This window comes from Pithys albifrons, chromosome 9 (genome assembly GCF_047495875.1).
Source record: "Pithys albifrons albifrons isolate INPA30051 chromosome 9, PitAlb_v1, whole genome shotgun sequence".
In the NCBI taxonomy this organism is placed as follows: Eukaryota; Metazoa; Chordata; class Aves; order Passeriformes; family Thamnophilidae; genus Pithys; species Pithys albifrons.
The window spans coordinates 9,600,879-9,613,306 of NC_092466.1; the positions used below are offsets into that span (position 1 = coordinate 9,600,879).

A 12,428-nucleotide genomic window follows, 5' to 3' on the forward strand; every position below is an offset into this window, starting at 1 on the left:
CTCACAAAAAAGCATCAAAAACCTTCACCTAGAATCTTAGGTGATAAAGCACTCCTATATGTATGCCAGACATAGCTGGGCAGCACTGTCACACACATTGCTGGTTTTGTTGTTGTTATTGTTATTATTATTATTACTATTACTACTACTATTACTATTGTTTTCATGCTTATTGTAATGGCCTACGGAACAATTTTACTGTAAATTCTCTTTACACCCTTCTCATGGTCTAATGAAATGAACAGGATTCTAAAGACTGGGGGTTTTTCCTGTCTTTCCCTTCCTTTTTTTAAGCAAAGCTTAAAACCATCTGGCACTCCTTTATTGAGTCAGCAATTGCTTAAACTTTTTAAAATTCCATACTCTTAAGTGAAAAATGAGATTTACAAAACTAATGGAAAATGTCTCCCAAACAGGCAATACACTGACTTGCTTCCTTGCCTTAGTCCATAAAAACAGACGGAAACAATAGCTACAGTGAATTACCTACTGCATATTGGGCCCCATCCTGTCCTGTGGCAGCCCTGTACAAGGACAGAACGCGTCAGTTTGTCACCACCCCACTTGTGAAGTTGTCCTCACTTGTGTGGATCTTGGGGTGAACACGGTGATCAGATCATACCCCTGTGATCTGTTGCTCACACTGTTTTACACCTACAGTGTATGGGGAGGGCTGTCTTTCACCACGTTTCCAGTCTATCTGGACTGATGGAGTCCTTGGCCATAACTCCTGGGGACAAAGGGAGTACATATAAATAACAGCAATTTTCTCCCAGGAGCCTTGACCGAGCTTAGTTCCTCAAAACAAGGGAAATTTGGAGGCAAATTTGAAGGCATAAATGCTCTAAGGGATACAGCCAAGGCACAACCTATAGGAAACACAACCAGTTGCTTTCCCAGGAATATACAATTGTTTTCCACAGCAAACAAGTTCCCAGCACGAGTTATGCACCACTTGGCAGCTCTGTTCAATGTATCTTTCAAACATATGCCTCTCTCACCACACACACAGAAGGAAAACCAATTTGTGCAGGAACGGTGCTTTTTGGACTCTGCTTTCCAAAGTTTGCTAATAAAGCAGCAAGAAAAGAGCACAGTATTTTGCTGAATATATGAATCATACCTTGATGGTGTCTTTTGAATCATGGCATTCAAAGATCTCCCTGGAGCACTATGCTGTACTTTAGAAGAGAGCAACTATCCCCAACAGAGATGCAGCACATGTGTCTGGCTGATGGATGGCCGTGCTCTAGCAAGAGTCAAAACATTTAGGAAAAAGAAAAAAAATCCCTAGAAACCTTAACTAGCAGGAGAGTTATTTGAGCATTGCATTCAGTTTGCTGGCTACCAACTACAGCAAGACTTGGCACCTTCCACAAAGGCTTTTGCAGCAATGTCCTTTTCCCTATCCCACCCACGCTGCCAATGTGCCAGTCACGGGTGATGGGTGGACATGTTCTGCTGAAGTCAAGGTGAGTGTCATGTTAGACCACAACAGAAACATCCTCAGGCCTTGGATCAAGGGAGATAAATGGAGCCCAGTAAAAAATTCACCATGACTTGATCCTTCTAATATAAGAAACAATACTCAGGTATTTGTCCTTCATTAACACATATGAAACAAAAAAAGTGGTTTCTGGCTTATAAACTAGTAGTTAAATATTAGCAATTTAAAGCCCTATATGTTGTTTAAACATTATTTAGTACTTTATCTAGTGCATCCCAGCTCCCCACACATCAAATTCCTCCTGCAGCCAACACTTTGCAGCCAGTTTTGGTTTAAATGGACCCCACAGCAAGGGACAGCACTGTACTGCAGAATACTCACCCTTCCTGCAGAACCCATCAGGACCACCTGAAGAGAAGTGCACTCCCTGAGCAATACACCTGCAAAATGGCAGGGTACAAAGCTGCTCTGAGACCTTTACATTCCCTTGCCCTCAAATACCATTGCAGGAATTACTGTGGCTGAGATGACTGGGGCTATGGTGACATCCACTTGTGACAGATTATGCATAAATCCTCACTAAGTTCAAAAAACCCAAAACAAACCATATAAATAAAAATTTTTTGCATTTAAATTCACTCCATCCTGCAGCATCTGCAGGCACTGCTGTGTTGGGTGTTTGCTGGATACTCAGCACGGAGAACATGCTGTGCTGCAAGGGCTCAGTGCATTAAAAAAAAAAACAAAAAAAATTGCACAACTGGACTTAAATCTGTCCAGGAGATAAACCCTAAGGCCAGTATAAGGACTTGGACTAATTAGGGCTACCTGGGCTCTCCTGTGTGACCTTTATAGACCTGTGTTGAGGGATCACCAGGGTGAACAGAAATATGTTAAAATTAAAGGTATTATCAGCGCTGATCTCCTGCCCCCCAGCCAAGCTCAATTCACAGAGAAGGAGGACATTCCTTTAGCTCACATGCTGTTTGTCTTTTGCCAAATCATGTGCCATTTGCTTTAAATAAAAAGGATTTTTAACCGCTGCTACTCACGCAAAAGCGTGCTGAGCAGGGAGAGGGCCAGTGCAAACGCATTTCGTGGGCAGCACTGTGGGAACCCGCAGGAAACAGGGGCTTTCTCACAACTAGAGCAGGCTGCAACTTGCCATGATTTTCACTAATTTTTTTCCAGGAAGTTTTCCACGGCCTGTAAATCTTTCTGGCCAGATAAAATGCAGTAAATGCATAAAGGAGTTGACAAGTCATTCTCTGCACATACTAAGTTGCTTTTATTTATCCAGAACTGCATGCTACAGATACTGTACAGCATGAACATTTATTCATTACAAAAAATGGCTTCCAAACCATTAAAAATGAAAATCGGAATAAGAGCATAAAACGGAACAGTAACATCACAACTGTTAGGAAACATTCAAAGTATTCACAAAAAATGTTATAGTTAGCATCTTAATAAACCAGAGAAAAATCTGAGACAGTTTTACAATCGCTTCATGTCAACTACAATGGCACTGAATGAACAGATGAACAATTTTTCAGCTTTATACAGCGTTTTTTGCAACATCAACATGCCTAGGTTTTTTTTTGTTTTAAGTTTGCTACCTACCTGTATGTAGTAAGTGTACATAAAAGTGGCAGTCTGATTTTCCTTTTATGAATAATCTAATATACAGAATTTGGCCCTTAAGGGTTTATACCTCTTCATTTTAAATGCTTTCCGGACAATCTGCTACCAAACACGTCTGTTATAGGTGACATTAAAACTACATACATATCTACCTATGTAACATCACAGCAAAACATGATGAACAAAAAAACTACAGCATTAAAAAAAATAATAAAGTTGTCGGGAGAAAGTTAAAAGTCACTGAGAATTTTGGCACATAAAAATTTTTGCACACAGCCTACAGTCCTAATGTCGCAGGGGATTCAGCTGCAGTTCTGAACGGGAGACACTTGGGCCTAGCTATTTTTCAAACAGCATTGCTAAAAATTCCCTTGCTAATTTTCAAGTCTTTTTGTGTGTAATGGCTTTTAAAGCAATTTTATTTTTTACACTATTGATCCTTGAAAAAATGCATCTGCGAATGTCCATTTGGTGGCAACTGTATTTCATATAGCAAAAAAAAAAAAAAAAAAAAAAAAAATCACGAAAAGAAATCAAAAACAAAATCCCGGAAAAATATATATATACACATTTATATATAAACTTAAAAACCTTGTACAAATGAGTTGTTATATATAAGATGCTTACACTAAAGGAAAAAAAAAAACCTTTATACAATGTTTCAAGGGAAAAAAGGAAGGAAAAAAACATTTAAAAAGGGACAACATACAGATACAACAAGCAATTTCTAAAGCAATAAATACTACTGGTCCAATAGCGTTGTGATACTTTTAATTGTTGAGTAGCGTCCCCTCCCCCAAAAAGAACAACACCATGGAACAAGGTATATTAACACATTTTTTTAACCCTTTGTTTCTGTACATTTAAACAATAACAAGTAACATCACAATAAAGGTTGTTTCACACAAGGAAGAAAAAAAAAGAAGTAGTAGCGGCACCGCATTCGTTGTGCCCTTAAAGGTTTAAAAACCAGATGTAAAATGATTGGTTCGCAAGCTCGTATTTAATACAAATAATAAAGAACCAATGCCTCCGGCAAGGGCTGCTTCAAAATTGCTTCTTTTTTTTTTTAATTTTTAAAATCAGTCTTTAAAACTAAGCTATTGGAACTACATAACAATTATGTATATATATATATTTTTTAAACGCTACAAAGACTTTAAACAGCTGTTGATAAAAATTTTGGCAGAATCATGAGGCTTTTCTCATCTACATATTTAAAAAGGAGAAATTGAAATAAGAATGGGTCAAATATTGACCAATGAACTCGATAAAACATCAACTAATGTAGCCACATGGCACGAATTAAAAACGAAACCAAGAAACGACGACAAACAGCGGACGACGACGAGGAGAAGGAAAAAAATCAAGGAAAAAACCCAAAACAAAACCCCAAATACCAACAGAATTCAATCCTCCGGAAGGAAACTGAAAGGGCTAACGAGGCTAAAGCTATTCTAAGGACTTGGTTACGAGGGAGAGAGGCTGGGGCTGTGTTCCTGCCAGTGAGCTGTGGGAATGCAAGGAGGACGTCGAGGGCTGTGCTAGGGATGCGGCGGCAGCCGGCGGGAGGGCGGCCGGCGGGTGGTCCAGGGCCCCGTTGGGGCAGCTGGCGGCAGGCAGGGCACCGGGCTTGCTCGCAGCACTCTCAGCGAGGACGAGCGAGGATGGTGGTGGCATCATCACCAGGTGCGCCAGCGGGTCGGGCTTCAATGAGAGCGAGAGGGGTTGCGTTTGTTCAGTCTGTGGTTTCGAGTCTCTGGAGGGGGAGGCGAGCATGGCGGGGGAGGACGGAGGAGAGTCTAGTAAGCTTCCATCTGAAGAGGGTGGGCTGACGCAGCTGCCTTCACCTTGTATGTAGCGAACGCACTTTTTTTTTCTCCTAGAAACAGGGAGAGAGTTCTCTGTGAATAAAGGGCAGAGATGCTGATGGAGAAAGTCATCTAAAGCAAAGAGCCATCCATTTGCTACTCTGGGCTCTGCTTAGGTGGCACCCTGGCCCCATGCGCCATCCTGGGGGTCTGGTGGGGTGTCCTCAGCACCAAGCCCACTCGGGAACCTACCCTCGGCTAACAGATTTGGAAAGGATTCACCAATTGTCTCTTCATGCCCCTCCTCTTCAGGCTGTCTCCTTTCCTTACTAATAATTAGGAAATCAAGTAAGTATTTTTTTGGAGCCCACTGTGCTAATCTACAAACTTTCCTTCATGGAAAAAAAAAAAAAGAAATTTAATCCTTCTAAAACAAAAACTGTGGATAGTTGATGGTATCTTAAGATGTCCCATAACGCTGTCCAACTCAACAGGACTATCTCTACACCTGCATCAGCAGTTGTCTCTTACGATGCCCTGCCCTTGGGAGGCAAGAACAGCTGCAAATTACTGCTCATTGCTTTCTCTTCTGCTAAGAACCACACCAAATTCAAAAATGTCAAGAGTCAGACAGGAGGAATATTTAATAGAGAGAACAAGAGAGAGGGGAAATAAAAACAAAACAAACAAACAGAAGAAAAAACAGGAAAAGGACAGCATAAACAGAGTATGATCCAAAATAACAAGAATAACTGGTTGTATGGCCTGCAGGTTGTGGCTTTAAATCAACTCAATTTTACTTTTTGTTTTAGGGGAGTGGTAGATTTGGGAAGCTGCTTGTCTGCATTTTGGGGAATTTTCCTCTGAGAGGTCATCCATGTAACTCCAGAGTGGGATCCAATTTCAGTAGGTGAAGAGCATGGCGACAAGTACAAAGGTGAGGAGCAACATGGAGCTTATTTCACGCCAGGGAATACAAGAGCCTTGCAAGAGCTGCTCACCTTCAAATAAATAAATGACCCGACAGAGATCTTTTCTCCTCCCTCTGTCCATTTAACAATGTAAAGGAGCAATGAAAACAGATGACAGTTTCACACCATCTCTCTTGCCAAGTATATGCAAGACAATTCTAGCAGCAGGACATAAATAATGAGTCAAACAACCACAGCATCTGGCAGAACAATGTTCAGTGGCCACCTTGGCCCTAAGAATCCTGGCTCTCCAGCCCTCCTATTCACAAGCACACTTTCCATTGGAAGTGCTGCAGTGCTGTCATACACCCCAAGGCACATGACAAACTCTGTCCAGAGCAGCTCCGCCACAAAAACTTTGGATGCTCAGCTGAGCTGCACAAAGTCACCATTATCAAGGAGTAGGCTGCTCTCTCAGTCCAGTGAATGTACCATCCCAGCTCAGTAGCTCCATCAGAGGAAGTGCCTGAGTGTGGCACAGCAGTTGAGTGCCACTGGGTGACATTTTCCACTCGCATGGGTGTCCAAAATCCACTGCTGGTCACCAATGCTCTCCTCTATGTATGGCAACTGTGTCTGGGTTCAACCAAGCTCTGTCATCTAGGCAATGGGGCTAAATGCATCTCAACCACAAGGGAGATTAAACCAGCTTGATCCTGGAAGTAAAAAATATAATCTCCCATAGACAGGAAGGGAATAACAACCACAGCACCCCACCTTTTACCATCTTCAGGGAGGGACCAGTGCTGTGATATTCCTTCCTCCAGAGACTCATGTTTTGTTCCACATTCCACATGGTAAGGTAAGGGGTTAGGGCTATTAGAGTTTTAACCACGTTAGCCTGCAGATCAATACATGCTAAAAAACTAAAGATAACCATGCAACTTAGATGTTAAAAAAAAAGAAAGAAAGATAGAAGATAGCAAATGAAGGCTGTATACCATGCTTTATTAGAGCAACGTTAAGACAGAAAAAATTAATTTGGTGGGCTCAAAACAGAACTGTTAATACTTCTACCATCAACAAACAACACAGGTAGTCTCTGGCTCTTGACTAAAGACAGTTCCGCTGCTCTTTCTCTCCTCTCATCTCACCACTTTCCAGCTTCATCTGTGCAGCACTACCTGGGGCACAGTTCATGTCTGGACCACCTGTACAGCTCCAGTGGCAAATCAGAACAGTAAACTTCACAAAGCTCACCAATATTACTTGTGTGGAAAGGTGAGTTCTTATATGCTGGAGACTGCAGGACTCCGTCTCCATACTTAAATTAAAATTATTTGCAAGCAGAGACTCAAGCTCTGCCTGCCTCATTGATGAGGGTCCAGAAGTCATTCAATTGGATTACTCTCAACCTACAAGGTAGTTAATTATTTAACTGGAGGCAGTTTGAATCTAGTATGCCAGCATTTCAGATTATTTTTTCTTAGTATTATTTAAGTTCTGTGGCCTTAAAGGAAGAAGTCCCATGGCAAAGCAGCCTTAAACCAAGTCTACCTGACTTTCTGACTGCAGAGTCAACAATCTCTTTAAAACTAAGCTCATTGCTTTGCTCCCTGAAGTAATCTTGCTTTGACTAGTATTAAGGGAGCAGATTGCTTCCTCTGCGTCTGCTGTATATTAAACTCTTTAACAGAGTGGCCACTTTCAGTCTGAAAAGCCATTTACTTAAACTAGGATGGCTCAAGGTGGGGATACATTTCTCCACTCTGTGTCAATCCCACCATGTGTTACCTGTGGTCGTGCACCTGTCAGGGTTAGGTGGAACAAAAGGCACAGATGGCAAAACCCCAAAACATGCAAGCCTAATTTTAGCAGAATTGAGCAATGGCAGGCAACACTGGTAAAGGGGAATAAGCAAAAATCTAAGGAACTACTTGTGCCTCAGTTTTGCTCTCCTAAAAGCAGGCACAAAAATACTACATATTCCCACTCAGAAACACTAGTGAGGATTATTCAGTTGTGAACCACTCTGAAAGCATCAGCTTCTCCATCTATCTGGTAAATACCAACAGACCTGATCCCACTTGTGCTGGCCTTGAAACTAGCCCCAGGGCAGCACCAGGAAACTGCTGCAATTGCCATGACTGAAAGCCACAGAGGAAGACAAGGGTTTATTCAGTTGCTGTGAGCAAAGATGTCTCAGTTTTTATCACAGTAGCAAACTGCACATCTTTAGCCCCTGAGATGCACTACAAAATGCTACTATGCTAGCAAATGCAGTGTTAGGATGGTTAGGACCAGAACTAGGAGAGAAATACCTCTCACTAATACCTAGTGATAAAATGCCTCTGTACATGAAAAAAGCCTGAAAAAAACAAACAAAAAAAGAAAAGTAGCTGACTGCATCAGCAAGTCTAAAGCTATCAGCTAGACCACTGAAGTTGTCCCTGATGATGTCCCTGATGAGCTGCAAAGACTTCTGACCAAATTCTGGTGTAAGTTAAAAGAGGGTTTTTGCTTCATGTGTAACCTAAGCATTGTACAGACCAAATAAAAAGTCCCCTTGCTGATAAAATATAGTTTTAAAAGTATGTTATTTACTTAAGCAGCCAGGGAAAGATAAAACAACACAAACATGCTGTACCCCTAGTTCTGGTACTTGGCACACAGAGCATGACATGCTTCAAATATTTTATCTCTAGACTACACAAATATCTGCTGATAGTGTGCAGCAAACTAACCACAGAATAGAGCCTAACTAAACACAGCATTGGAGTCTTTGGGTAGAATGGGACTCATGTCTCCTGACATAGTGAAGGACCTACCCAGCTCTTCTGGACTGAAACCTTCCTTGTTTAAGCTTTAAGAAAGTGCTGCTTTCCAAGCTTGTTTAACATATCTACTGGTATCTAAGAGCACAACACCCTGTACTAGCATGTCTCAAATGGGACAATATGAAATTTTTGGTGCCTTATCTGGTATATTGACACACGCCACCACTCTCAATCCAGGTTTTCCTCGGCACTAAGCACAAACAAGACTGCGTGCATACACAAAATACGATGGAGGTCTGATCTACATTCTAAATGAGATGGAGCACATGGGACTGGCATGAGTAAGAGGGGAAAATGTGGGAGAGGAATCACTACACAAAGAGTGTGGTTTGGGTTGAAATACCTACCATCATAATATTCCAAATTCAAAGACTGCTTGTATCAGAATAAAGAAACAACAAATTTAACCAAATGCGATCATATAAGGAAAAAGGAATGAGAAAAGAACTACTCGGTATCCCTCCACCAAGAAAGAAGTACGTATTGAGTTACACATGGAATTAAACTTCAGTAGAACATGGGCTGCCGAAATTTGGGCTCTCTTGTATTTTTCATCTCCTTTTAATGCTGGAAACTGTGTTACTAAAGTTGTAATTAGTTTTGTTTAGAGCACAGACGTTTACAGCTCACTTGCTGGGATAAAATTTAGGAAAAAATGTATTTTTGGAATCAGATAAAAAAGACATTAGATAATTTTAAAAGAATAGTATCTACATAAACCTTACTGAGGCATAGAAGCCTACAAGCAGATACTTAATTTTGCAGATAATACCAAAGAAATGAATACAATATAAGCTGTAAACACTGGCTTTTACATTTTGATCATGAGAAAAACACTAGGGCTACAGATCCCATAACCTTTTCAGAAAGCCTTTGGAGGCAGTGGACATGGACCTGAATGAAAAACAAAATATAGAGGTAGGTCCAGCTAAACATTAATTTTGCTGGCAATCTGAAGAAAAAAAAAAACAAAGCAAAAAATAGCAAAAAAATTGCCAGCTTTAAGGACTTTGAGTTTTCTTGTTCCCAGTTCTACCACCAGGGAGAGGTTATTGGTAAAGAAAGAGAGAAAATGGCATTAAATTAGCAAGAAATTCCAAAGATCAAAGATTATTAGCAATTGATGCTGTGGGAAAGAGAAAGGTGGGGAGTGGGGAAAAAAGATTAAAAAATAAAATCACACAAATGCACTAAGAGGACAGATTGCTTTTATTTCCCCAAAGGCCTAATGGGTAGTATTATACCTGCATGGTTTGCACCATAAACTCTGTCGGTCAAGCCCGAACAATGCCCGACACTTCTTTGGAGTATTTGCATCTGTTAGCATAAGGTAAACACAAAAAATACAACACAATGGTGGATAGAGCTCATTTGGTCTGCGTCATCTTAGCTACAGCTACGTTTAGCTTTCAGTCATCTCCGCTTTATTTAGTAATCTCCCCTCATACCAAGGGCAGGAAAGAAAACAGAACTTTCACAATGAGCCAAAGGAAAACCAAAAAAATCTCTGACACAGCCATTCGCCTGTCTGGTGTCGGTATCGCACTCAAGGGCTTTGGGAGTGACTTTCCTTGGGTGGAGGCTTGGAAGGCAGGAGTGTGGTTGAGCCACGGATCAGATGGGCTTTAGGCTGATGCAGTTTTACAGTGAGTTTTTGGCTAGCAGCAGCAAGAGGAAGGCAAAAAAATAAAAAAAACAACCAACAAACAAAAAAAGCAAAACCCTTTCAGAGAGATGATAACTGATGGCAGTGTCCCACTCCCTTGTGTCTTCTAGATCACAACACAGAGCTACAAAGCAACAAGGCAGGAAAAAAAAGGGGAAAGTACCAAATAAACCAGCTGCAAATCAGCCATTAGCGAGTCTGGGAAAACTATACACACCTGCAGGGGCCGCACCAGTTATTCTGTTGATCAAGGCCAAAGCGCGCTCGGCATTTCTTAGGAGCGCTCAGGTCTGAATGAGTTCAAGAAAAGCGAGCAGAAAAGAGAGAGAGGAAAAAAAGAAAAGGGGAGAGGGGGGGAGAGAGAGAGGAAGAGAGAAAAGGGGAGAAAAAAGAGAAAGATAAAAATAAGGAAAAAATAAAAATAAAAAAGGGAATAAAAATCAATGTCCTTGTTATTAATTGCAATTATTGACTTTTGATTTAAAAGTTAAAAAAAGTGATAATCACATTTTTATTCAACTCTTGAGATTAGCTGTTGCAATTAAAGCTGCAGTATCCCTTTATAAAGGACTGTTTCTTTCCCTTTTAAAAGAGCAGGTAGAGGAATGTCACTGTGGCTGGTCTAGCAGAATGTTTCAGGCAAGATTTATTTGGGCTGGGGTTTTTTATTCTCTTTTTTTTTTTAAGAGGTGGGGGGGAAAGAGGAAGAAAAGAAGCTGAGTATGGAAGTTAGATCCTGAACATGCTTTTTTCTTCAACTCAGATACAAAATAAGAGACAAAAAAAAGAAAGAAAAAAAAAGGAAATCATATCTCCTGGGATAATGCAGCTTTTGGAATAACATTCAATCTGTTTTTATTAACTTGTATTTAAAAGAATGGATAAGAGTAAGCAGATTGCGGAATGAGTATGTTAGTATTCAGCCAGAAAATAAAATGTAAAGCATGGCAAGGTGCTGAGTTGCTGAGTTAGTACAGCAAGTGAATTGCAATGAATAGGCTTGAGCAGAAAGGGAAAAAAATCCAAAACTAAAATAATAATAAAAAAATGCATATGCATGCTAATGTGAGAAGACTTAGTGGGAGCCATGAAAAATGCCATTAGATTAAGGAGGTTCATTACTGACTTGCTTCCATTCTTTATCAGTCTCTTTAAAGAAATACTGCATATTCAATTTGCACAGTTAGTACAACTCTTGCATTATTTTCACTTTATTACCGTTTTAATAGCAATTGTTACAAAAACAAAAAACAAAATTAAAAAATACTATCAAACATAATAGATATAAAGATAAATAGATCATAAATATTATCAAAACGTGTGGATGGTATTTTTTTCTTAATGTTGTCAGTGTTTAATGTTAAAATCTATAATGGCAGGAAAAAAAATTAAAAAGCAGTTTATAAACTATTTTAAATGACTCAAAATGACGTTAGCACCTGTAATCGGAGGAAGTGAAAGGCAAGGATTTAGGAAACATTCGCTGTGTTCTGAAAAAAAAGAACAAATTATACAAAGGCTTCAAAAAAACTAAGTTAGGGCTTCTTCAAAATTGACTATGAGATTGCCTATGCAGTATTTCTAATTTCCTATATACAGAATGGCAAACCTCCTTAATTTAAAATGGGTGCGATTTACCACTGTAAGGCATGCATCAGAACATACAAGTACAGCCCAAATTAATACAAACACACACATACACACACACACACACACACACATGTGCAAAATAAGCGGACAACTTTAAAAACAATGGCATAGGCATTACAACTACGGCTCTGCAGTTAAAGACTTGGCAACTACTGCGCACAAATTCAGCTAATGTCACACGAGGCTCTCACATGCAATGGCTTGGGTTACTAGTTTTAGAAGGGCAGTAACGCATAAATAATTGGAGTGCATTTACAAAAAAAAAGCTGTCTAGTATAGGGACTGGCTCCCCCAAGGCCAGGAGACCTGTACCCACCTCCCCCGTACCTAGATGGGTCACATCAGGATTGCCACACTTCCACTAAGAAAGAGATTTAGGCTTATTTTTACTTACCATTGGTCTCTCCTGGCTGCTTATCCCTTTTCCTTTTCTTCTTCTTTCCCTACAGAAAACATACACAA

The 12,428-nt window shown here is 40.2% G+C and overlaps 1 protein-coding gene across 17 annotated transcripts in view; it reads right to left on the reverse strand.

Annotated features, from left to right (window-relative positions):
• Nucleotides 1-2,711: 2,711 nt before the first annotated feature.
• TCF7L2 (transcription factor 7 like 2) overlaps nucleotides 2,712-12,428 on the reverse strand; it is a 175,520-nt gene continuing 165,803 nt past the window's right edge. For 4 of the 17 annotated variants that reach the window (XM_071563080.1, XM_071563078.1, XM_071563079.1 and 1 more), the window contains exons 11-14: nucleotides 12,361-12,409; nucleotides 11,756-11,806; nucleotides 10,534-10,606; nucleotides 2,712-4,973 (exon numbers count right to left, since the gene is read on the reverse strand). In XM_071563080.1, coding sequence (XP_071419181.1) covers nucleotides 4,544-4,973; nucleotides 10,534-10,606; nucleotides 11,756-11,806; nucleotides 12,361-12,409 — 603 coding nt within the window. In that variant the 3' untranslated portion in view covers nucleotides 2,712-4,543. Of the gene's footprint in view, nucleotides 4,974-9,894; nucleotides 9,968-10,533; nucleotides 10,607-11,755; nucleotides 11,807-12,360; nucleotides 12,410-12,428 lie in introns of all 17 variants that reach the window. The other 13 variants (XM_071563089.1, XM_071563088.1, XM_071563086.1 and 10 more) reach the window with 6 other exon arrangements.